A 25,631-nucleotide genomic window follows, 5' to 3' on the forward strand; every position below is an offset into this window, starting at 1 on the left:
GGGGCAGGACCCTGTGGTGGGGGGGGCAGGACCCCGTGGGGGGGGGCAGGACCCTGTGGGGGGGGGCAGGACCCTGTGGGGGGGGCAGGACCCCGTGGGGGGGGGGGGGGGCAGGACCCCGTGGGGGGGGGGGGCAGGACCCTGTGGGGGGGGGCAGGACCCTGTGGGGGGGGGCAGGACCCCGTGGGGGGGGGGGGCAGGACCCTGTGGGGGGGGGCAGGACCCTGTGGGGGGGGGCAGGACCCTGGGGGGGCAGGACCCTGTGGGGGGGGGCAGGACCCCGTGGGGGGGGGGGGCAGGACCCCGTGGGGGGGGGGGCAGGACCCTGTGGGGGGGGCGGCAGGACCCTGTGGGGGGGGCGGCAGGACCCTGTTGGGGGGGCGGGGGCAGGACCCTGTGGGGGGGGGGGGCAGGACCCTGTGGGTGGGGCAGGACTCTGTGGGGGGACAGGACCCTGTATGTGGGTGGGGGGGACCCAGGACCCAGTGGGGGGGGCCCAGGACCCTGTGGGGGTTGGGGGGGGCAGGACCCTGTGGGGGGTCCCAGGACCCTGTGGGGGGTGGGGGGGGCAGGACCCTGTTTGTGGGTGGGGGGGGGGAAGGACCCTGTTTGTGGGTGAGAGGGCAGGACCCTGTATGTGGTGGGGGGCCAGGACCAGGACCCTGTGGGGGGGGCCAGGACCCTGTATGTGGGTGGGGGGGCCCAGGACCCTGTATGTGGGTGGGGGGGACCCAGGACCCAGTGGGGGGGGGCAGGACCCTGTGGGGGTTGGGGGGGGCCAGGACCCTGTGGGGTTGGGGGGGGCAGGACCCTGTGGGGGGTCCCAGGACCCTGTGGGGGGGGGGGAAGGACCCTGTGTGTGGTGGGGGGCCAGGACCAGGACCCTGTGGGGGGGCCCAGGACCCTGTATGTGCAGCACAGTCATCAGCAGCCAAAAAACAGGAACTGGGTGATCAGAAAATATTTTATTTCAAAACTAACTGTACAACATAAAAGCTCCAGAGCTCTACAAACAGCTGCACCCACATCTATACACATGTAATTTGTTGCTGTTATTGTTTACAGCCCAATTTCCAGCCCAGGAGCCTATGTTTGACTAAGATTTGGGGTCAGGAGGACGTCCCAAAGCGCTGGACACTCAAAAGATCCACACCCTGTTTAATTCTACCCAATTGTACTCTCTCTGCGCACAGTTAAACATTGGGTACAAAGGGCGCTATAGAAGTGTAATTTGTTGTAATTTGTTGTAAACATGCAGTTAATGTGTGATAGCTCATGGGTGGCTTCCAGGGCGGTCTGGCTCACATTACATTTTTTTAAAAATCAGGGATGTGGTAGGAAGGAGAGGAAGAGAGAGTTAACTTTATCTTGGAATGCAAACTTTACATGCGAAAGAATGTGATATCCTTTTTTGGGGGGGAAAAAAATTGGAAAACTGGAAAAAAATGATTTTATTGGAATGGACTATATGATAGTCTGTATGAAACAATGTGCATCTTTCTTGTTTGGGAGGATATCTGGATGTGTTTCACACACAGCTGATGGGAAGAGAGGGAGAAAGGTGGAGGGACTCTGGGATTGAGTTGCTGTGAGTTTCAATTTTCAAATGACTTATAAAATCTTAAAAGTTGATCAACTGGGAGATAGGGAATCAGTGGAGCCAAGCAATGAGCTGGTGCAAGGGGAGGACATGGGCTGCAGAATGCTGTTTGGCCTGCAGGGAGGAGCTGGGAGTTGGAATAATGGAACCTGATCCTTATCACTGCTAATATTCTGATTAAATATTTCTGGTTGGTCCTATTTTCCTCTACTACTTGATTGTCACGTAGAAAACTATAAATGACATTGGAACATTGTTCAACTGCAAAACAGTCAAATAAAACAGAAGAAAGTAATGTAAGAAGCTACGGTGAGAAAGCTGGTGCTGGTTTAATATATAAATACTGGATATGTTAGTGTTGCGCACCCACTGGGACACATGTCTCTGCAGAACCTGGTAAACTGAAAGTCATACTGACTCGGTTTGGGATCTCTATTGTGCTCTAATCTAATTTTCACTGAATGCATCGCAAGATGCCATGTAAACATAGATATTCCATCCAGAGTTCATAGCCTGACACAGGAGAGTGGGTGTCCCCGGCCTGCAGAGTGCATGTCCATTCTCTTATTACACACAAAAATAAAATTAACAGCTGATGAGAATTCTGACTAACTATTCCTTTGAGAAGCCTGCAGAGTTGTATCAGCCACGAGGCACAGTGTTAGAGCAGGGATATTGGTGCTATGTTGATTATAAAGCACATTGTTCCTGCAGCTACTCCATGTTTTTATTAAGGGTCAACAAAAGAGACAACAATGTATCGTGTCCCATTGACAGTTGGAAGACCCTCATGGTAATGAGTTAGACGTCCGGGATGCAGAATGGCCCAGCCTTTGCGAGGAGCCAGAACAGAACAGTTGTACCTGATAAACCTGCAGCCGCCTCCCTGCAAGAGAAAGAGAAAGTCCTCAGTGATAGCATCAAATCTTCGGGGTGTAAAAGAACAGAGGCTAAACATAAAAGGGTTGCAGAATTTAAGCCCAAATGTCATTGTCTTGTGGATCTTTGAGTGTAAACGTTTATTCATGACTAGGTCTCATTCCTGCTCAAGGCATAGAAACTCAGTCAGCAGTGGAGGAATAGACAGTCAGTGTTGAAGCAGTGGCCAATCCCCAGCACAAGTTGTACAGAATATTGGTCATGCTTCGTGTCACTTACAGTCACAATCCGCCGTCTCTAATCAACCTTTCCTCCCAAAGTTCTACCAGACTCACTCACCAGGTTTACTTGTTATATCCTCTCCTGTACTCTGTCAGCACAGGATGTTTAGTACTTGAACAATGAAAAGTAGGAAAAACATTTAACATGAAACATTCAACATGAAGAGAAATAACATTGGTATTAATATACTGGGGAATAGGGCAGCCCCCTCCCCAACAGACAGGCACAGACTGACACACCCAGACATACACACACAATTAGACACATACCAGACAGCAAGAAAGTTCAGCATGGACCAGTGATAGTGTCTGATGACATTACTATGTCTCAGCACTTTTTGCAGGGTCAGATATTGGTTACATGCAGGAGAGAAAGAGGATGGTTCCTGAGATTACTGTACTCACTTTGGAAATGTAGATGAGCAGCACCCCAAGGAGATGAGAGCAGCTGCCCAGGTGGACTAGACTAACTCTCAGTCTCCCCTCATCCTCCCCATTACAAAAATCTTGCAAGTTTCTCCCATTTCCCTTCTCTGAAGTGATAATGCCCTGCAATCCAGCAACATCCCACTGTATCTCCCACCACTTGCACTGTGGCTGTGCATACTCACACCCACATATCAATGGGAAAGCACACATTGCACTAATTACTTAGGAATAACTCTTCTCTCTGGAAATATTTGTTCTTAAAATGGAAAAGGACAAAACACACAGTCAGACAGACAGAGACAGTCTGATAGACATTGTCAAGCAGAGGACAGACTGAGGTGTTTTGAGATGACATCTGAAAGACACAAGTTAATTTCATAAGTGTTTGCTGTTGTATCCAACTAGAATATTATCCGACAAACATTAACATTGCAACCCACATTGAGCTATCTCTGGCCTATAGCTGGGCCAAGCGGGCAATGAAAAGGCTGATCTGATCTAGTGTGGAGTCTGTTTCCTAAATGACCTAAATATTCAATCACACATTTACCAGTGAAATACAGTACAAAGCCAGGCATAATTCTTTCTGACAAATGACAGACAAAATGATTATTAGAAATAATAGACTAAGAAAAGCAAAACTAGCAACTCTATTGTGATAACACATGAAAGAGCTCAGGTCTTAGCACCCAGGATCTGACTACACAAAACCTGGAAACCTAGTAAACTGAATTATGGACACAATTTCCTCATGACACATTATTGTTGAAACATCAACCCTTACTCTGTGCAAACTGTTGTCAATGGGAACACACCACACCATGCAGTCACTGAACAAGGAATATTTTGCCAACCCTATCCAGCTCACCTCAAACATCCTTCAATCAAACATTCCAAAAGTCCGGGAGCAACAACAACAAATTGCATTGATATAGCGGCTTTCACATCAGGAGGACATCCCAAGGAATTGGACAGGAATAAATAGACTTGTGAAAATCCTTCAGAGGTTCGGGTGGGGAAACTGTCCTCTGGCAACGGGAGCCATGCACAAGTTCATGCTGCTGTTTGCTGTGCACAGCCAGAATTTATTCACCGAGCAAACCAAACCTGCCACCTCATACACAGACATCCTAAAGAACCGCACGCCCAACTCACCTGGTAGTCATTTCCAACACTGTTGAGTGCAATGTTTAGAGTAAAGGTAGATGCGTCATGATGTGGCCTTAAGGATGGCTGCTCATCAGGTCTATACCTAACTACAAAGGCCAGATCAAAGAGCGCCTGCAAGAGACAAAAGCGGCGTGAAGCGACACATGCAGCATTCAGAAACAGTCTCCAAGGAGCAGCTCGGCCTGTCCTGTCCTGTCAGCCTCTCTGGCCATAACACTGCCTCCACCTCATCTTCTTCCTCAGCAAACCACTTGGACCTGAATACTCTCCTGTGCTACTACCAACACCACAGCCCGAGGCATGTCTCTCAGCACTGCCAAAGTCTCTCTCCTCCTGCTGTAGCTAAACCAGACACTATTGGGTTTTACCTCATAATCAATTCCTGCCCTGTTTAGAGCTATGTTTACAGTGAAGGTGGAGGCATCGTGGTGCGGCTCAAGCAAGGGCTGCTCATCAGGCTTGTATCTCACTACAAAGTTGAGAAAGGAGTAGGCCTGAGGCAGACCGACGGGCAACATGGAAGAAATAAAAGCAGCGTTAGCAAAACAGATCACAGTTTACAATTATTTCAGAACATCTATTTGATAAACATTTTGAGAATCTTACTTTAGATCGTGCTGCCTTTCCTATTGTGATTATCCACTGTGGGCCAGGTGGGCGGTGGGGGGTGGGGGAATAGAATTGAGTTCATCCCTCTGTGGCTGTCTTGGTTCAGGTGGGTCCACAGTGCTACAGGGCACTGCCAATGACAGACCAGGCAACCTGGCTCATCAGCAGGACTTGAAGGGGCAGGGATTTTTCCCAATCGACTCTTGTTATTCCTACAAGTCAAAGCCCTAATGGGTAGGGTGGTCCTGACTGCGCAAACAGACAGTGCTTTCAATGGCAACCTATCCATTTTTAGTTGATTAGATACCAGCAGTTACCCCAACACCTACTCTAGGATATTCAAACCATGGCTCTTGCCAATCTGCTCTTAATACTCTCAGGAATTAGATGAGAAGAGTGCATCCTTCCAGGCAGAGAGTGGGCGTTCTATTCCAGATACAGGGACATTTCCAAGTGTAGGTGGCATACATATATGGAATTCTGTCTGGTTTGAATAGTCTTAAGCATAGCAAGTTTCTGCGTGTGTCAGACACCAGACTGATCACGGTGATGGATTTCCGTGTGTGTCAGACATCCGGCTGATCACAGTGACGGATTTCTGCTTGTATCAAACACCTGGCTGATCACAGTGATGGGTTTCACACAAGGCTGGGACAACTGTTCCTGTTTATGTGCGGTGCAAGGTCTCTCAGAGCAAACTGGAATTTACCTTCAAATGGCCACAGCACAGCCCTGACTCATCAACAGGTGCTGTTTCTCAGTGGAGAGCATTGAAACGGCAAAGCGCAGTCTATCACTGGTAATAGTAGCAATACTGTTGATTACTCAGTAATTACCGACCAGCCATGAGGGTGACTTCCTCCCTCTCAACTGGTTCTCGGTCACCATCGAAGATGGATCTCTTGTTCAGCCTGGCTGTAACTCCAGACCGCTGATGGACAGAGAGCGGATGCCCTCTGCTGCTTGTCACACCTCACTGCTGCTGTGTGAGATGCTGAGGAGAATGTTACTGTACAAAGAGCAAGGTCACCTTGGTGTAGTAGCCCGGATAGATCTTCTCGGTCAACGTAGCCACGTATTCCTGGAGGAATTTCTGCCATTCTTTCTCGAACCCAATCTGATTCATGTGGATGTCAATGGTGGGCACGTTTTCGTATCCGCCCTGAATCCTCGCGTCCTGGCAACAGACAAACAACTCAATCAGATGGTACAGGGGAGGCCAGAGCCAGGGTAATGTGGATACTGAGCGCGCTGTCTATCCTGGCTCTCTCACCCGATTGCCTCCACTCGACCACTGTCCAAAATGCTCCATCTCCTCGACGATATCGTCGCAAGCCCGTTCGGAGAAAATCGGGAACCAGTAAACATCTGGGCATGGCTGCAAGAGAATACAACAGTCTCAGCCACACACACACACAGCGCAGATACACATACACCCACACACAAACACACAGCCACACACACACATAGGCAAACGCACTCATAGCCACACACACATAGCCAGACGCACACACATAGCCACACACACTACTCAGCCTAACCCGCAATTGACACAGCCACTCTTTACCTCCTCCAGGATCTTCTTTTTCACCACTGAGCTCCAGTTTGTGTGAATGTATTTCTCCTCCCAGTCCTGCAGGTCAGCATAAAAACACCATATTACCCAACACCTGTCTCCACAGCCTACACAACTATCACTGCTACTGACCTGGGAGTGTGGAAGGACAGTGTAGAGGGAGCGTTATTCTGTCTGTAACACACGCTGTCGCTGACTTTGGATTGCTGGATAATCTTTGCTTATACAACCAGCTTTCAGTGAGTTGAGATACGTTACAAAGTACCAGTTGGAAGCAGAGGTCATTCATTACCTGTGGGTTTTCAAAGATCTGCCACAAATCGTTGTGCAGGTGACTGGTCTGGTAATTGGTGGTGGAAAGAATGCGACCGAACTCATGTCTGTTTGTGACATACATGAAAATACCCTGGAGAGAAGGAAATCAGTTAGAATCTACAGTGATTCCTGTAGCTCAGTGGTTAGAGCACGTCTCGCAAGCGAGAGGACCTGGGTTCGATTCCCGGGCAAGGCAAAACGGTAGGAAGGTTTCCTTACACCACACGCCTCTGTTTACCTAGCAGTACATAAGAACCTGATTGTTGTTGATCGTCGGATTGTTTTTCTGTCAGTAATAATCACTTTGAAAATTATATTTAAAAAATAATAATTTGGTCATTCAATCTGCGACTGTTTGTGGGACATTGCTGTGCGCAATTGGCTGCTGCGTTTCGCCCACAAATATTCACTTTACAGTCAATTCACTTTACAGTGTTTTCTGTGAAGCGCTTTGAGATGGATCGAAGATGTGATAAGGCGCTGCATCAAATGCAAGGATTATTATCATTATTCATACAGGCACGAGCACACACACCATAGACAGTCTAGTACAGTGTGCAGGATGTCACTCGGGAGCTGCCCATCTCACCTTGTTCCTGAGATTGTAGCAGAAAGCCATGTCCACGTCCAGCCGGCCTGCGTGGAACAGATCTTTCTCGCTCAGATGGGAGCGCAGCAGGTATCCGTGGATCAAGTACACGCTGGAGATGTACGGAACATTCCAGACCCCGCTGCGGAGGAGAACCATAACTTCAGCGAGCAGCAGCAATCAACCACAACATTACGCTTCCACTTCCACATGAAACAAAAAGCTTGAAGCGGTACACAGAATCCGGTTTGTTAGAGACCTGAAGCGAGGCAACGACAACAAATTACATTTGTATGGCGTTTAACACACAGTGTTATACTGAGGGGCTAGAACCGGTTTCCCCTGTAACTTGCGATGGAAATCCCAAATTATTGTCAAAATAAAACGGATGAACTGAAAATAAATACATTTAAAATTTGATTAATATCCCGTGTTCTCCCGGGGTCCCTTTTACCCCAGTTGCTGAATCCCTGGAGCAGATACTCTCACCTTGTTCCATCTCGCCCCCCCCCCCCACTCCCTCCACACACACTAATGTACAGCCCTAATAGCTGGGAACAAGACAGGTCCGACTATGGCTCTGAGCATAAGAGGGGTGAAAGATCACTCACCTTCTCCTGCCTTGAACAATATCCACATAATCCTCGGAGCGAGCGTAATAGTTATCTGCGCTCAAGGCGCCCCAGAAGTTAGACCACAGCTTTCTGTGCCGGCTGACCAGGGGAGCCAGGACAGGCCTACAGAAGAAGAAACGTGGGGAACATCATTATCCTGTGATAATAATCCTTGCATTTGATAAAGTGCCTTATCACATCTTTGAGATGTCTCAAAGAGCTTCACAGACTATACTGTCAAGTGAATTGGCTGTATATTTTGTGGGCACACACAGCAGCGTCCCACAAAGAGTCGTGGACTGAGTGACCAAATTATTTTTTATTTATTTTGAAGGGATTACAACCAGGTTCCTACTTACTGCCAGGCAAACAGAGGTGGGTGGAGTAAGGAAACGTGCCCAACGTTTCGCCCCGTCCCGGACTCAAAGCCACATCCTCTCGTTTGCGAGGCAAGTGCTCTAACACAGCTGACATCTGTTGTCCGCCATCAAAGTCCCCTTCAGTCTGATCCCAATGCTCACTCCCCAACATGTAACCACTGACCTGTTTTGCTGGATCAGGATTTTCAGGCTCTCGGGATTTGGCAGCACCACCTCAATATCAAGACTCAGATAATAATCGCACGTCACGTCCTGCCGGCACAGGTCACTGCAAGCAGACACAGCGGTTCATTGGTACCTCAGCAACTGCAAGACAGTGCATAGAGTGACAGCACACACACACACACACACAGACACAGATGTGCACACACACACACGCACAGATACACACAGACAAACACTCATCGACACAAACATCATGCAGTTTCACTCACTCTGGCACAGACGCTCTCTCTCCCGCTCTGTTACTCACATGCCCATGTTCCGCCCCTCTGCATTGCTGAGCTTCTCCTCTGCTCCCACCAGTTTTACCATTTGGTATTTGTCTCCATGTTGCTCCATGAATTGCTGCACAAGCTTCTCATGATGAGCTTCCTGCACACAGAACACAGTGTGAGAGGAGGAGCAATATCATTAGAATAGGCGTCTCCACAGCCCTTGTACATGGTACGCAATCAGCCTGCCCAGAGCAACCTCCCTCTGGATTCACCCTGAATACCCTGTATAACGACTCCATCTTAGCCCTCAGCCACTTGTAAAACAGCGTTAGAGAGAGAGTAACGATGAACGTTACTCTGACTGGAAGGACGTTTATTAGATCTTTGATTTATCAACGTTGCAAAATGTCCCGGGTGAAGCAACAAGAATAAGTTTCTAATGATGGATCTTCTTTCCTCTCTTCCCATGAGCTTCTCGACGTCCTGCAAAACAAATGAACAGAGGAGTGAGGAGCAGCGAGGCCGGCACTCACTGTGTTGTGGATAAACACTCGCAGACACTCTTTCGGGTAGTCCAAATTCACCAAACGCTCAACAAATTCAGATGTGAAAGGAGTCCCCTGCTCGATGAAGATTCCGATCAGGACTACAGGGTACTTGCTCTCCTGTGTTCAACAGAAAGCACAAACACATGTGGTAGTAAGTAACAACAACAACAACAAATTACATTTGTATAGCGCCTTTCATGTCAGGAGGACGTCCCAAACAGCTGTAGGAATGCTCTATACCGTGTGATACAGGCACTGTGATGTCTTTCCGACGTGAAGGGCACTAGACAAGTATAATTTATTTTTGTAAATTACAGGATTCACAAAAGGATTTGGAACCAGCGAGTCACAGGTGTGTGGTGGCTGGAACTCGGCACAGACCCCAAAGTCACACGTTGGCGTCTGAGGCAAGGTCCATGCGATGGATGTGCTTCTCACCTTCAGTCCTGCCAAACTGATCGTATCTTCGTCACACACGGTGCAGCCTGTTTCGAAGGTCCACACCTTCGGGATGTAGTTTCCCAGATAGTTTAGTTGCAGCTTCAAAATAAAAATATCAATGTCAACGTCAGGTTTGGTTTCAGAGGTAGGGTTGTGTGATCTCTGTTACGCAGACTCTATGTGGAGATTAACAAAACGCCATCTGCTTACCTTTGTGGGCCCGTTCCCGTGAACAATCACCGGCAGAGTGTCGTAGGCCACGTTCCTCGCCCTCACCCGTCCGTCCTCAAATTTCAGAACCACTTCATCTGTCAATCACAGGAGATACAAGCGGCTGTGTTAGAAACTCACAGAGCCAGTGAGCTCAGCAGACAGCAGCCAGGGAGAGGGGGCAAACTAAGTGAGAACGAAATGTGGAGCAGAGGAGATTTATAGAGAGTAATTTCTCCTGGGTGCAATGTCTGGAACTAATGAAGGAAGCGATTGGCATAGGTTCAATTTCTTTATTGCTGCATTTAAACTATGCCAAGCGTCAAAGCCACATTGTGTTTGAGGTTTAATTGCTGTGTTGTATAACACAACGATGATAATGTTCTGGAGAGCATCCAGCCCCATTTGCCCAGCCCCACTTACCCAGAGCACCGTTCAAATTCTGGAATATCCGACACCGGTGATCGAGGGTGATATTCAGCTTCTCCTGGGAACAGGGAAAGAGGAAATAAGAATGTAATGTGTGAAAATTAAGGTCCGTGAACACTCTGTCAATACAGAGCGAGTGATGTAGTTCGTGGACTGACCCAATCACATAACAACCTGAGCTCAGGATCGCTGCTTCTCTGCTCCTGTCTCTTCCTTTTTCTACAGCAGCTGCTATTCCAACAACAACAACAACTTGCATTTACGGTATTTAGCGCCCTTCACGCAGGATAGCGTCCCAGATTGCTTATTCCCTCCCCGCCCAACTCCTCCTTCCTGTACTTGATGAGCTCTGTACTCCAATCCCATTCCTTGCTCTCTCCCCATCGTGTCTGTGCTGGTGCTCGCTCCCCCATTGAATCAAATTAGGAATGAGCTTCTAGAACATCGGTGTTTTCACAGAAACTCTTAATGGTGCGGGTTCTTTCATTCCCACCCTCTCTCCCTCTCCTCACCTTCTTCTCTGAGTCCAGGAAGATTTTTGTGTAGAAAAGCTGGTCGTCATCATCGTCCTGCAGGCTCCAGGGCTCTATCATCTGGTAAACATTGTCCGCGAAGCCGATAAACCCTGAACATCCCAACAATGGAAGTGTTAAAATCACTTTCCGTCAATCAAACTGATAAGGTGATGGGGTACACACAGGGGATGGGGTACACACATGGGGATGGGGTACACACAGGGGATGGGGTACACAGGGGATAGGGTACACACAGGGGATGGGGTACACACTCGGGCAATGGGGTACACACACATAAACAGAGAGGGAGCTGATGTTTCAGATACAGTATGTGGTATACTGTTGCAGACAGCATGACTGTGTAAAGAGCTAACACCCACCTCCAGAGTTCAGGAAGCGTTTGCCAATGCGCACGTGTGGATACTGGGCCTCCAACTGCCGGTTAGGCCAGGCAAACGCTTCAGCCGCAAAGACAACGCGATGCCGGGATTGCTGAAACTTCTTCAGTAGCTCCTCGGGGCCGGAGGCGAATATCACATCGTAGCTGGAGAAGTAAGGAGGAGAAAATAATAATAATCCTTGCATTTGATACAGCGCCTTATCACGTCTTCGAAACGTTGGGGACAAAACGCGCCAGTCAATTGCGCACAGCTGTGCCTACAAGCAGTCATGGATTGAGTGACCAATTATCATTATTATTTTTTATAAGGAATTATTAGCCCCGGAAAAGCGATCCACCAATTGACTAACAACCGGGTTCCTTACTTACTACCGTAAACAGGCGTGTGGAATAAGGAAACTTGCCCAACGTTTCGCCCTGCAGGGAATCGAACCCAGGTCTCTTGCTTGCGAGGCAAGTGCTCTAACCACTGAGCTACAGGACTCCACCTGAGGACAGGCAGCAACACAGCCCCTGGTATCAGTGCACGTACCTCACCCCAACCCAACAACACACAAACCATCCCTCTGTCTGGTCACTGGAGGCTGAAAATAACAATAATCTGATACAGTGTCTATAAAGCGACACAGCCCAAAGGTCTTCACTGCTAATTGCTGTCAACAGTGACTATTTGTGTTGGAAACGCAGCAACCAATTTGCACGCTGCAAGGTCCCCACACCTCCGAGAAGTAAATTACCAACTTATTTGAGGGACTGTTGGCCAGGACACCAGAAGAAATTCCCTTCTCGTTTTCCTGTAGCACAATGGGAATTTTAACGTCCACCTGAACAGTCAGACGGGAATTTAGTTTAATGGCACATGGCTTCTCTGATAGTACATTGCTCCTCCCAGTAACAAGTACTTCAGTGGAATGTCTGCCTAGACTGAGCTTGTCGGCTATCTGCACTTAACCTTCTGACCCAGAGGCACATTGCTACCAACTGAGCCAAAATAACACAGGATAATAATAGTAGTAATAATCCTTGCATTTGATATAGCGCCTTATCACATCTTCGAGACGTCTCAAACACTTCACAGAACATACTGTATATTTTGTGGGCGAAACGCGGCAGCCAATTGACACAGCAGTGTCTCACAAACAGTTGTGGATTGAATGATCAAATTATTATTATTTTTTGAAGGGATTATTCCCCCATCCCCCCCAAAAGCAATCCGTCAATTGATTAACAACCGGGTCCCTAGGTAAACAGAGGCGTGTGGAGTAAGAAAACTTGCCCAATGTTTCTCCCTGCCCGAGAATCTAACCCAAGGTCCTGTCACTTGCGAGACGAATGCTCTAACACTAAGCTACAGGAGTCCACTAAGATGACACAAGAAGCTTAAAATGATTTCATCACTGAGCTTTGCCAATACCTATCAACAAACAGAATGACCAGATCTTCTCTTGCGGCATACGGTTTCAGAGCAGGCTTGAGAATCCGGACTTTCTGCCCTCCGCCCACCGTTCTCTTCACATCACCGCCCTTCCACTCCTCACCCAGACCGAACACCTGGCACAACACAACACAACGGCATTAGTGTGTCCTTTACGCCACTCCGGCTGATCTGTAAAAGCGGAACATTTACTCGGTCACCGTGCTACAAATTTCATCCCAAGGCAGGAATTACCATCAATAATTGAGCCAATGTTTGGTGAATAGAGAACATCGATGTGTCAGCCTCGCATCCTGTTCTCAACCCTCAGAAACTCCCTCAGGTGCCCCACAGCCTCCCAGCCCCACCCCCAGCCCCCATCTCTCCTGATTGACTCCTCCTGTTTACAGCTCACAAGGAATCAAGCTCACACACTGGCATCACCTTAATTGTGTAATTGAAGAATTTTGCAGATCTGAAGAATCGCTTGAATCCATCTGTCTCCTCCGTGGCCACCGTGACAACCAAGAGATTCTCTGCAACAAACAACAGCAACAAATTATATTTACACAGCGCTTTTCATGGCAGGAGGACATCCCGAGGCGCTGTACAGTCAGGAGACAAACAGTGCCGAGGAGACAGAGATCAGTTTATAATAATAATAGTAATCCTTGCATTTGGTCTAGTGCCTTATCAGGTCTGCGAGATGAAACGTTGATGCTAAACTGCGAGAGTTTAGTATAACTTACCTATAAATACACAATTACTTGCACCCATCTGGGTTTCCCTTTGAAACCCTGTGAGATATTTTGATGTTATCGACACTACATTAATATTATTATAAGGATTGTTATTATAATACACTGAATGTGCGACCAACACTCTGGAACCTTGGGCTCTTGGAAAGAGAGATACTCGTCAGGCAACATAACATCAACTACAACAAATTATGTTTGTAAAGCCGCTTTTACACAAGGAGGATGTCCCAGGCAGAGCCAGCACAGCTCCTCACAGCACCTCATTCACAGATTGCTGCTGAGGTCAAATTCCTGAGCTCAGAGAAGCTGTTTGGACTTGCATGTTTTCAGCAAGATGTTATACAATAATATTTGAGGATGGAATGAATGATGAAAGACTGGATAATTGAAGCACAGACTGGATAAAAGAACTTTTAGCACAACCTATTGTGGACTCTCTCTCTCTCGGGTGCAGATCACCTCGGCAGCTGTTGCTCACTGAGCTGTGCTGGTGAAAGAAGAGCCAGTGTTTCCACCATTGGCGGGCGGGCCTTCAGCCTCTCTGCCCCCACCCTCTGGAACTCCATCCCTCAGTCCCACTACCTCTCTCGCTCCCTTGCCCCTTCAAGACTCATCTCAAGACCCTCCGCTTCGACTGTGCCTTCGGTCACCCTCCTACCCCTACCCTCCTGGCCCTCCACTCTTCTTGATCTCAAACCCCAGCTTGAGTGCGGATCCCTAACTGTCCAGTACCTTGGGAAGTCCTCCTGACACAAAAAGCGTTGTGTAAATGTAATTTGTCGCTGCTGTTGTTGTTTGCCTCAAATATCATATTAAGAGCACAAAATACCCCGGCAGCTGCACACTGGATTCGACATGTCTGTGCACTAACTAATGCTGATTTTTAGACTCTGCTCAGTAACGTGTCAAGTTAGTTTTTGCCAGATTCTCAACAATCCTTACATTTGATATAATGTCTCATCCCATCATCAAGACATCTCAGAATTATTGTAAAGTGGAGATAGTAACCGTGTATTTTGTGGGTGAATGCAGTTTAGTGCCTCATCCAAAAGATGTGTATGGAGAATAATAATAATATTCCTTACATTTGATACAGCGCATTATCATGTCTTTGAGACGTCTCAAAGCGCTTCACAGAATATATTTCAAAGTGAATTTGACCATATTTTGTGGGCACAATGGGGCAGCCAATTGCACACAGCAGTGTCCCACAAACAGTCATGGATTGTGTGACCAATTTTTCTTGGAAGGAATTAATACCTCCGGTAAAGTGATCCGCTAATTGACTAACAACCAGGTTCCTACTTATTGTTTGGTAAACAGAAGCGTGTGGAGTAAGGACACTTTCCCAAACGTTTTGCCTTGCCGGGAATCGAACCCAGGGCTCTCGCATGCGAGGCGAGTGCTCCAACCACAGAGCTACAGGACTCCAGACATCTCAAAGTAAATCAAGATGTATGAAAGTCAGACAGCCCAAATAAGGCTGTTGTATCACATGCACAAATTATTATTATTGATAATAAAAAATGGTTAAAGATGAACAGTCGGTGAATATAAGTATCATGTGTTATATGATATATACAGTCTTAAAAAATATACAGTCAATTCACTTTACAGTGTATTCTGCGAAGTGCATTGAGACGCCTCGAAGACATGATAAGGCGCTAAATCAAATGCAAGATTATTATTATTATTATTGTTATTGTGTCGTGAAGTCCTGTAGCTCAGTGGTTAGAGCACTCGCTTTGCAAGTGAGAGACCTGGGTTCAGTTCCAGGCAGAGGGCGAAACCTCGGGCAAGTTTCCTTACTCCACACAGAGCCTAATAATAATCCCTCCAAAACCAAAAACAATAATAAATTGGTCATTTTCAATCCACGACTGTTTGTGGGACATTGCTGTGCACAATTGGCTGCCGCGTTCGCCCACAAATATACAGTCAATTCACTTTACAGTATGTTCTGTGAAGCGCTTTGGGACGTCCTCCCGACGTGAAAAGCGCTATATCAAATGCAAGGATTATTATTATTATTATATCAAATGCAAGATTATTATTATTATATTATTATTATACAGAGGGGCAATGCGGGCAGTTATTCTTTTATTGCAACAACCCACTTCATTCCAGAGCGTTTCTCACAAGCGGGGGAACATCTCCGGGGAGGGAATTTCACAGCGCTTCGCTTTTCCCTAAGGAAGGCAGACAGGATTGGGAGGAACGACCACTGGGAAGCAGCCCAGTGATGGGGAGCGGCTCAGACCTCCCCTCCCCCTTCCCAATCCACGTCAGCACACAGTTGCCCACGACTCACTCGCAAATCCCAACCTGGAAACGTGGAGCAGCGACTCAACCAAAAGCCAAGTCACTGCAACTGACTAAGTCACTTCCCAATTCTTTCCTGTGCACTAAACTTTCTCCCCCTGTTCTCGCTGTGGCTTTGCGATGGGGTTATTCCCTCGCAGCTAAACTTTCCCCATCTCCCCCCCCCCCCCCCCCCACCCCCAGATGGTGGGTCTCCCAGTGCTTTGCTCCCAGACATCCATCCCCACTCCGCACCCCCTCTCCTCCTCCTCCTCCTCCAGTGCAGTGCAGTGCAAGTGCTGCGCTCACCTTTCAGCGGAGGCTTCTCCTGAGCGTCTGAGCTCCCGGTGCTGAGCAAAGAAGGGAGATTCAGGGCTACCAGCAGGAGACAGGCAGTCCGGATGCACTCCATGTCTAAACCCGTGGCTTCCCTTCGCTCTGCCTGTGAGAGTGCGCCCAGATGTGCAGAGATCCCTCCCTTCCTGGCTGATTGGCAGCAGCAGCAGCAGCTCCGAGCAGAGAGGCACCAACATCTGGCAAACTTCCCCTCCTTTGTCTGTGCGCGTTGGAATTAATGTGAATGCAGTGTCGGACAGGATTATTAATTCATTTTCGTTGCGAAATGATAGTACCTTAATTCCAGCTGTGCCCTCCTGTCCCATGAACTCCCTTCCCCTGGCACCTGGACACAGCTGGATGGCATTCCTGGGCACTATATTGGCACTGCCGCTGCGCTGCGCTGCACTGCCAGCAGCCATGGGAATCTTACAGCGAGCGTAAGAAGAAAACTTGTATTTTGCACAGCACCAATACATCAAAACAACTCAAAGTGCTTCACAGGAATTGCAGCCAGATGTCTGACACAAATGCGGAAACCCATCACCGTGCTTAAGAGTCTCCAAACCCAGATGAGATTTCCATGCATCCCCCCCCTACACGTCGAAATTCCAGAGATAGATGTTGGAATGAAATGCTAACCTAATTCCGGAAAGTATTAGGCGCATGTCGGCAAGAGCCAAGGCTTAGGAACCATAGAGTGTGCATTGGGGTCACTACTGGATTCTAACTGCATAGCTTGCCGTTGATCTTGCTGCCCAACAAGCTTCCCCACTGCTTTCCAGCTATGAGCACGCTACTCATTAGGGCTTTGGCTCCAGGGTTAACAGGAGCTGAATGGGATGACTGTGTCCTCAGTCATAAGCAATCACAATGGCAACGTGAATTAATCTGCAGTTTTGCTGCTACGACACTCCCTTTGCTCTGTGAATTGTTTCTTGAGATCTTTTAAAGTCCAACTGAAAATCAGGCAGCAAGAGGCTCAGTTTAACATTTCATATGAAAGATAGTGTCTGACAAGGCAGCACTTTCTAACGCAGTGCTGCAATGTTGATCGAGAAGTAGGGTTTAAAATCCTTACTTCTGACCCTGAAGTGAGAGTGCTGCCAATCTAACTGGGCCGACACACAAATTACCAACAACAACTTGAATTTATATAGTGCCCCTCACACAGGGCAGCGTCCCAGAGCACTCGAGTGGCGATGCACGACTCCGACCCGCGGGGAGGTGACCATAGGCACGGTCGATGAGGAAGCTCTTCAGGCGTGACATAAAGATGTAAAATGTAAGCACTATGCTGGGTCCAAATCCCTGACTGCCCAGCGCCCTGAGATATCCTCCCATCATGAAAGGCAAATATAATTTGCTGTTGTGCTGGTGACACCTCTATTCCAGTTGTAAAGATCAGCTTTTCGTGTATTCAGGGTCTGACTGTATGGGCTGTAACAGTGGAGGGGGTTTATTGCCTCGTCTCTGGCTGGAGTCGCTGTGGTATGAGAGGAGTGTTAGTCTTGAGAGACGGCGCTGAGGCACAGAGCTGCTGCTGCTCTTCAACACAGTGGGTTTTGGGGGTGGGTGGAGGTGTGAGGGGGGTGGGGGGGGGTGTGGGGGCAGAATATAAACCCCAGTCGCACTGGATCATTTTATGGATGGCAATTTAACCAGTTCAAGAATACTTGGCAAATTTCACCCTGTTACTGACAGTTCAGATTCCCAGATGAGCTTCAGGTGTTCCTGGTTTCGGGTATAAATATCCCAGGGATGTATGCAAGGAGCGGAGTCCTGTAGCTCAGCGGTTAGAGCACTCGCTTTGTAAGCGAGAGACCTGGGTTCAATCCCCGGCAGGTCAGGGTGTAACCTCGGGCAAGTTTCCTTACTCCACACAGAGCCTAATAATAATCCCTCCAAAAAAACCAAAACAATAATAAATCGGTCATTCTCAATCTACGACTGTTTGTGGGACATCGCTGTGCGCGATCGGCCGCCGCGTTCGCCCACAAATATACAGTCCATTCACTTGACAGTGTGTTCCGTGAAAAGCGCTTTGGGACGTCTCGAAGACGTGAAAAGCGCTATATGAAATGCGAGGATTACTGTTATTGTTATTATTATTATGCATTGGCTCGGCTGTGCCTGGGAGGAGGGAGCTGAGCAATGCCTGACTGCCTGAGCTCATGCCAACACACACACACAACATACATACACACACACACACACACATGTGCTGCCCACACTGAGGGTTACCGTCTGTGTCGCAAAACCCACCAGGAAGTCCATCAGGAGGGCAGTTTGCATCGCGACAGTTTCTGGTAAATTTCACCGACGGCAGAGAATCCAACAGACGGCAGGTCTTGTGAGTGTGAGAGGAGCAATAGAGAGAGAGAGAGAGAGGGTATAAATATATATATATATAGAGAGAGAGAGAGAGGAAGTGTGTGTGTGATAGAGAGAAAGATAAACAGTGTGTGTGAGAGAGAGAGAGAGAAAGAAAATATAGTGTAATAGAGAGAGAGAAAATATAGTGTAATAGAGAGAGAGAAACTATAGTGTAATAGAGAGAGAGAAACTATAGTGTAATAGAGAGAGAGAAACTATAGTGTAATAGAGAGAGAGAAACTATAGTGTAATAGAGAGAGAGAAACTATAGTGCAATAGAGAGAGAAACTATAGTGTAATAGAGAGAGAGAAACTATAGTGTAATAGAGAGAGAGAAACTATAGTCCAATAGAGAGAGAAAGAGAGGGAGACAGAGAATGCGACACACACATAAAAAAGAAAGGCTGAGACGGTGAGAATCACAGAGAGAGTTACAGATAGTCAGAGAAGGTGAAAGCAATAGAGAGAAAGGGGGAGAGAGAGAGAGAGAAAGGGGGAGAGAGAGAGAGAAAGGGGAGAGAGAAAAGGGGGGAGAGAGAGAGAGAAAGGGGAGAGAGAGACCAACAGAAGAAGAAGACCCAGATCAAAAGGAAAGAGTAAGGGAGAGAAGCAGAGACAGAAGAACGAATCCTGAGGGAGGGAGGGAGGGAGAGTGTGAGAGCACAACAGAGGAATTAAAAATTACCGAAAGAGAAGAGAGATTGTAAACAAAATTTACTCTTGAATCGTACACCGCCCTGGCCCAGGGTTTGGTAGTTGGGCTTGAACCGTGTTTGGAGCTTTGACGATGAAATGAACAGACCGTAGTGGTGTAAGGTGTTACTGATAACGCAAACCGTCTAAATCTAAAGCCCTGAATTCTGGAGGTGTTTCATTCCGATGCTTGGACTGTGCTCTGAGACCAGGAAAAAAGTCGGAAACCATATCGGTGTGTGAGGGGGTGAGCAGGAGAAATCCCCGGTTACACGTTCAGAGAGAAAGCTGAGGCTGGTGTACAAGCACAAGATGTGGCTTCAGCAGCGTTTGAAGGGACTGCCGATGCTCCTGTCAAGTAACTGGGCCCGGAGGGTCCTGGCAGGCCTGGCCTTCCTAATGATATTTTACTGGTATCTGACTTCTGAAGGTGGCTTCAGGCTGTTCTCTGCCTCTGGGGAATCCAGGACAGTGACTGGGAATTGCCTTCAGGCAGAGACCCAAAGATGGAGGCCAATTGTCGACCACGGGAACGGTCTGATTGGGTGGACTGATGGGGGAGCCCAGGAGCAGGTGTCCGGCCCAGCTGTGGTTGGCAATGGCCACTTGCTGGTGGACGCCATCTCCAATCAGCTGTGGGTGGCATCGATCTCTCCCACAGGCTCCAGCAAAGTCTACCTCACGGACTATGTGCCACTCCAAGCTCTGAAGCCTCTCAATCTTCGTTCCGCCTCGAGGGCTTTGCTGGTCCACTTCCAGGAGGGTTTGGTGCAGTCGGTGCAGTGTGTCCAGACTGGAGCATCTCACTCCTCACGAGACTGTGTGACCCTTCGTGAGGACATCATTGTCCATCGAAGTCGCCCACACGTCATACTCCAGAGGATTCACGTCTCCAATCCCAGTGACCGAGGGACAATCTTTGAACTTACAGACATAGTGCCAGCTGCAGGAAGCAAATTCTCCTCGAGTCTGGAGAAGCACGGTGATCAGGAGTTTCTCCTTGTTTCGGGGAGAGTGCTGACTGAGAAAAAAAACATTATTCTGGTGGTGGTTGCCACAAAGAAAATCGCAAGTAAACTACAGGTGACGATGAAATCTGAATTTACTGAACACGCATTATCCGTTGTGTATACGTCCGAACCGATTGATGGAACAAAATTGGAAGATACATTCAGTAAACTCAGGGAAGCGGCAAAGACGGAAATGGGAGAGGTTCTACGAATGGGAGCAGAGGAGCTTTACCAGGAGCATCAGCAGGCGTGGGGAGACTTAATTATTTCAGGTAATAAGCGAGTCGTGCAGAATTCAACAGCTGCTTGTGAGTCGCTATCACCTTATTAGAGAAAAAAAACATGTCTGTGATAACTTGCCCCAGCACAGGGCTGGTGTGGTCAGGGGTTGAGCCCTCATTCAATGCAGGCAGTAAACTAAGGGGTGCTTCCCACCTTGTGTCCTGTAGCTCAGTGGTTAGAGCACTTGACTCGCAAATGAGAGACCTGGGTTTGATTCCCAGCAGGGTGAAATGTTGGGCAAGTTTCCTTACTCCACACACCTCTGTTTACCTAGCAGTTAGTCGATTGGCAGATCGCTTTTCTGGAGTTAATAAAGCCTTCAATAAATAAATAAATAGGTCACTTCAATCCATGACCGTTTGTGGGACGCTGCTGTGCGCAATTGGCAGCCACATTTCGCCCACAAAATATACAGTCAATTCACTTTACAGTATATTCTGTGAAGCGCTTTGAGATGTTTCAAAGACCTGATAAAGCGCTAATCAAATGCAAGGATTATTACTGTAGTGTGAAGTGTGTAGTGTCTTGGCTTACTGTGGAGAGAATTGCAAGGTAAATTACAGAAGGGCAACACAAATATAGCTGCTGCACAGGGCCTGCCTGCAATTTCCTGGAGTTGTTTGACTGATGCAATTAAGCGTCCATCACGTGTATGTAAATAGTTTATTTGGGAGGGAGCGAGAGACAACAAAGCTGCTGTTTACACTGATCACATAGTTCCAGGTTTGTGTGACCTCGTGTGCTGAGTTATGTGATCTCAGCCATTTTTAGGCTTGCTGCCTGTGTCACTGCTATTAGAAGTAAGTAGTCACCATTGGCTGTGACCCCACTGTTAAACAGCTCCTTTATGGCTCAGCTATTTCCACAGGGAGAGAAGTACAGCCCTGAGAGACAGTTTGATTGCTGGTATGTGTGGAGACACAGATCTCAGCCAGGGTGCTGGTAACATGGGTTTCAATGCCTCTTTATAAAAAGGCTCTCTCACCTAATAATAATAATCCTTGCATTTGATATAGCACCTTATCATGTCATCGAGACGTCTCAAAGCGCTTCACAGAATATACTGTCAAATGAATTGACTGTACATTTTGTGGGGAGGGAGCGAGACAACAAAGCTCCTGTTTACACTGCTGTGTGCAATTGTAAAGTGAATTGACTGTATTTTGTGGGCAAAATGCGGCAGCCAATTGCACACAGCAGTGTCCCACAAACAGTCGTAGATTATTTATTTTATATTTGTTGAGTCGAGTACTGAAGAGCAAACTGGGGAAAACTTTCTGTTGATAACATAATAATCCTAGCATTTGATACAGAGCCATTCACATCAAGAGCATGTCTCAAAGTGCTTTGCAGGATTGACTGTAAAGCGTAGTGACTGTGTGCTTATTTGGAGACAGATTGTTGCTTGGTGTGTTGTGGTTGGGTTGCACTTGTTGAAAGCTGCCTCTTTGTGTTTCAGGAGTGGAGATGAGAAAGATCACAGATTCCCACACGCCCTCCAGTGTGACGGTGAACAGGACACTTTTCTACGTCCTGGCCACCTCTCCAGCTCCTCTCCTGGATATGCGGGTCGGGGCTGAGGAACGGGAGAAGCTGGAATCGAACCTGAACTATGCCGATCACTGTTTCAGCGGCCACGCCACCATGCACGCCGAGAACCTGTGGCCCGACCACATTGCCGATGTGCCCCACCTGCTGCTGCTCTCTAACCTGTGGCGGCTCACACTGCAGAAGCGAGGCTGTAAGAGTTTGGTGACCGCTGGGGCCCATGGCATGGTCCAGGGGATGGTCATGAGCTTCGGGGGCCTTCAGTTCACCGAAAACCATCTCCAATTCCAGGCCGATCCCTCTGTCCTGCACAACAGCTACTCCCTCCGAGGCATCCATTACAACAAGGATCTCATCAGCCTGGCCGTGCTGCTCGATGAGGAGGAGAAGCCCTTCCTCCACGTCTCTGTGAAGCCACAGGACGACCCCGTTAAGCTCTACGGCTGTGAGGCAGGCTGCATGAATGACCCCGTCGAGCTGACTTCAGAGGTGAAAGGACACGTGTTTCCTGTGATGGTTACCCGGCCCATCACACCCTTACTGTACATCTCAACTGACCTCACTCACCTGCAGGATCTGAGACACACACTGCACCTGAAAGCTATCCTAGCGCACGAGGAGCACATGGCTGAGCAGTACCCAGGGCTTCCCTTCCTCTTCTGGTTCAGTGTGGCGTCGCTCATCACGTTATTCCATCTCTTCCTCTTTAAACTTATCTACAATGAATACTGCGGTCCTGGGGCCAAACCCATATTCAGGAGTAAGGTATAAAGCTGTGAGTCTGTCCTGGGTGTGGCCTGATTCTGACTCTTACAATCTATTTCTCTTTGAGATGTTTCACTCTGAATGTGCAGGGCTCTCTGGGATGTTTTCTCTTTTCGGAACAGACTCTTAATCCTTTCACCGGTTTGGCACAAAGTCCTATATTTTAGAGTGAACAAATCAACTTTTCATTGCCATAACTTGATTTCTGTTTGCACTGCAGTTCAATGATTATATTAAGTGAAATCCGAGTTGCTGTTTGTGTCGGTGAGTGTGCACAGCACAGAGACAGTGCCACTGAGATATTCAGCTCACAAGCAAACATTAATTACAATACGGCGTTGCTCAATCACACCTTTGGACAAACATGCATGGGAGGGGATTGTGGGGAAGTGGCTTAAACAGGCTGAGGATTGCAGGTTGTACTCTTCAATGTAATTGGGCACAGAAGGAAATGATTAGTTCTAAATGATTTGAACTTAGTATTGGAAAAGTGGCTGGCACACGCCAAGCTCTTGGCAGTGAAGTGTAGGTGTGACTGCTCAATCGCTGGTCCGTGCCCTGTTAGTCATTTAGCTGAGCGCATCTGAAATAGGAAACCAGTTGAAATAGAAATGGATAAATAATTACTTGTAGGGTTTGCACAGTATAGTGTGTGTAATGGAGAAAGGCCAGCTCTGCTCTAACCAGCATTGGGCCCTGTAACAGTTGAAGATTTGGCTTTTGGATGATTGCTTCCCGTGGAGGAATACTGTACTGACCAGTACTCTCTGAACCGAAGGTGATTCCTGGGTCAAACAGGAGCTCATCTAGAGCTGTTGGGGAAGCATTAAAATACAAGAGAGATGGGAATGAAGGAATGTCTATGTCAAAGCATCCAGAGAAGTGTGCAATCTCTAGGCCGTTACAGTCACTTTATAATTGACCGATCAACATTAACTGAGGTCTGAACAATAATCCACACACTGACTCAGGATTCTCAGTTTCCCTGTGCCTGGCTAGTTCATCAGCACCTTTCATCCCTTTGTGTGTTGTCTTGGTTGATGGGGCTTTCAAAATAAAGGTGACAATATTCTCTCTATTCACTGTGAAATTTGTAAATATTTCTTGCAGCGGCTTGGTTTGTTGATTTGAATTCATGCTTGTGTGTCAAATTGTGTTGTATTTCACAAAGGCTCCATGGTTGTCCTTCGACACAGTTCATTTAAATCAAATGTCTAGCTTGACATTTAGAAATACCTGATTCAATGTTAAGCAAGGGGATCTGGGTTCAATTCTCGGCCGGGCAGGATGAAACCTTCGGCAAGTTTCCTTACTCCACACACACGCCTCTGTTTACCTAGCAGTAAGTAGGAACCTGGTTGTTAGTTGATTAGTGGATTGATTTTGGAGGGTAATAATCCCTCCAAAAAATGNTTTTTTTAATGTTTTCACCCACAAAATACACAGTCACTCCACTTTACGCTATATTCTGTGAAGCACTTTGAGACGTCTTGAAGATGTGATAAGGTGCTATATCAAATGCAATGATTACTATAATTTTTAATAATGCATAACTAAATTAAGGGACATTTTACATAATAAAATTGTTTTCTTTGAAATTACTCATGGAAGGATGCAGCACACATATTAGAGGTATCATTTCGAGATATGTTTTTCCTTATAATAAGCTGTGAGAAACCACATGGTTCAGGACAGTGTCAGCACTTTCCTCTGTGAAATACAGTCACCATCTCTAGACCAAACATATTTAAAGCTTTTCATGTTGCTGTCCTATTTATTCAGCACAGATTGTTTTGTATTTGGGATGTTCCTGTACTCCAATATCTTTCATTTTATTATCATTATCATTTATTTCTGTCCCTCGTGAAGGAGATATGTTAACATCTAAAGCGGAAATATTTGCAGGTTGTCTGTGAACATTCTTGGCTATGGAATGTCCGCGAGAGAGCAATTTGAAAATAGGAAAACTGAAAACACAAATTAATAAAATTCTCCTTAAGAACGCGCCAGTTTGTCTGCACTGACGCCTATTACAGTTGGGCATCAACATGAAATTACTCTGTTTGGTCTGGAGGCTTTCTTTGCTCGTTGAGGGGCAATTAGTTTCATTTTGCTAAGGCTGACTATAGTGCAGAATTTCTGATATCCAATTGTTCCTGTTTTTTTCTTTTGTCAACTGTACAGGATATCATAAACGTTTGATCAAATGATTGTTGTCCCTTTGTATCGCCACCTGCCGCACCCGTCTTGATGGACACAAGGGCACCTGTAAGTGTTTTTTTTTCCCCCCCACTCCCTGAAATGGTTGTCCATTATTTTAGAATTTAGCTGATGCCAACTAATATTCTTTTAAGGATAAATGAAGACTTTAATTTATGTTGAAAAGAATCACGAGTTGTAAATTTTAAAGTGGATGTGAATATATTTAAATTGTTTTGCAAAAAAAAAACTCTTGTAATCGCTCTGAATTGTGTTAATCCACTGTTGTCAGTTTCCGGACAAATGCTGTGTATTTGTAAAAGAGGCTGGAGTTTTTTTCTGTCAGGAATGTGCTCGTTGCTTCACCCACCACATTCTGCACAGAATGTGCCTCAGAGCACAGCCCCGTACCACCCTGTGAACCGCTGGGCAGGATAACATTCGTTCTACATGGCAAGTTGTGGCTGGGAGTAATGATAGGTTTGATGCTGCAGTTTCTGGAGAAGCTAATGGTAACCACTTGTGCA

The 25,631-nt window shown here is 47.2% G+C and overlaps 2 protein-coding genes and 1 non-coding gene across 4 annotated transcripts; 2 read left to right on the top strand and 1 right to left on the bottom strand.

The window, feature by feature from the left end:
- Positions 1–946: 946 nt before the first annotated feature.
- Positions 947–16,357, bottom strand: plod1a (procollagen-lysine, 2-oxoglutarate 5-dioxygenase 1a). 2 transcript variants are annotated; one of them, XM_007897851.2, is made up of 19 exons: positions 16,205–16,357; positions 13,281–13,372; positions 12,837–12,973; positions 11,403–11,566; positions 11,020–11,132; positions 10,502–10,565; positions 10,079–10,176; positions 9,866–9,967; positions 9,413–9,544; positions 8,915–9,036; positions 8,606–8,710; positions 8,060–8,185; positions 7,449–7,590; positions 6,837–6,950; positions 6,536–6,601; positions 6,242–6,346; positions 5,999–6,145; positions 4,345–4,470; positions 947–2,486 (listed from the first exon to the last, which is right to left on the bottom strand). In XM_007897851.2, the coding sequence occupies exons 1-19, from the start codon at positions 16,305–16,307 to the stop codon at positions 2,331–2,333; spliced, it is 2,214 nt and encodes a 737-aa protein (XP_007896042.2). In that variant the 5' UTR covers positions 16,308–16,357; the 3' UTR covers positions 947–2,330. The 2 variants fall into 2 exon arrangements, with proteins under 2 accessions (XP_007896042.2, XP_042201701.1); XM_042345767.1 differs by lacking the exon at positions 4,345–4,470 and adding an exon at positions 4,728–4,853.
- Positions 16,358–18,009: 1,652 nt separating this feature from the next.
- trnat-ugu lies at positions 18,010–18,081 on the top strand. Its single transcript has one exon. It is a non-coding gene; the product is annotated as a tRNA-Thr (tRNA).
- Positions 18,082–19,186: 1,105 nt separating this feature from the next.
- Positions 19,187–25,399, top strand: kiaa2013 (KIAA2013 ortholog). Its single transcript, XM_042345768.1, has 3 exons — positions 19,187–20,582; positions 22,052–22,905; positions 25,090–25,399. Exons 1-3 carry the CDS (start codon positions 19,613–19,615, stop codon positions 25,105–25,107), a joined length of 1,842 nt encoding a protein of 613 aa, XP_042201702.1. The 5' UTR covers positions 19,187–19,612; the 3' UTR covers positions 25,108–25,399.
- The last annotated feature ends 232 nt before the right edge of the window (positions 25,400–25,631 follow it).

Source organism: Callorhinchus milii, unplaced genomic scaffold (assembly GCF_018977255.1).
Source record: "Callorhinchus milii isolate IMCB2004 unplaced genomic scaffold, IMCB_Cmil_1.0 Scaffold90, whole genome shotgun sequence".
In the NCBI taxonomy this organism is placed as follows: domain Eukaryota; kingdom Metazoa; phylum Chordata; class Chondrichthyes; order Chimaeriformes; family Callorhinchidae; genus Callorhinchus; species Callorhinchus milii.

Excerpts from the sequence above, each read along its gene's own strand:
- plod1a (XM_007897851.2), bottom strand. The coding sequence starts at position 16,307 with ATGGAGTGCATCCGGACTGCCTGTCTCCTGCTGGTAGCCCTGAATCTC. Across the intron at positions 10,566-11,019 it reads TCCTGGACTCAGAGAAGAAG|GAGAAGCTGAATATCACCCT; the intron begins GTGAGGAGAGGG and ends CCCTGTTCCCAG. Across the intron at positions 8,186-8,605 it reads ATCCTGATCCAGCAAAACAG|GCCTGTCCTGGCTCCCCTGG; the intron begins GTCAGTGGTTAC and ends CTTCTTCTGTAG.
- kiaa2013 (XM_042345768.1), top strand. The coding sequence starts at position 19,613 with ATGTGGCTTCAGCAGCGTTTGAAGGGACTGCCGATGCTCCTGTCAAGT. Across the intron at positions 20,583-22,051 it reads GGGAGACTTAATTATTTCAG|GAGTGGAGATGAGAAAGATC; the intron begins GTAATAAGCGAG and ends TTTGTGTTTCAG.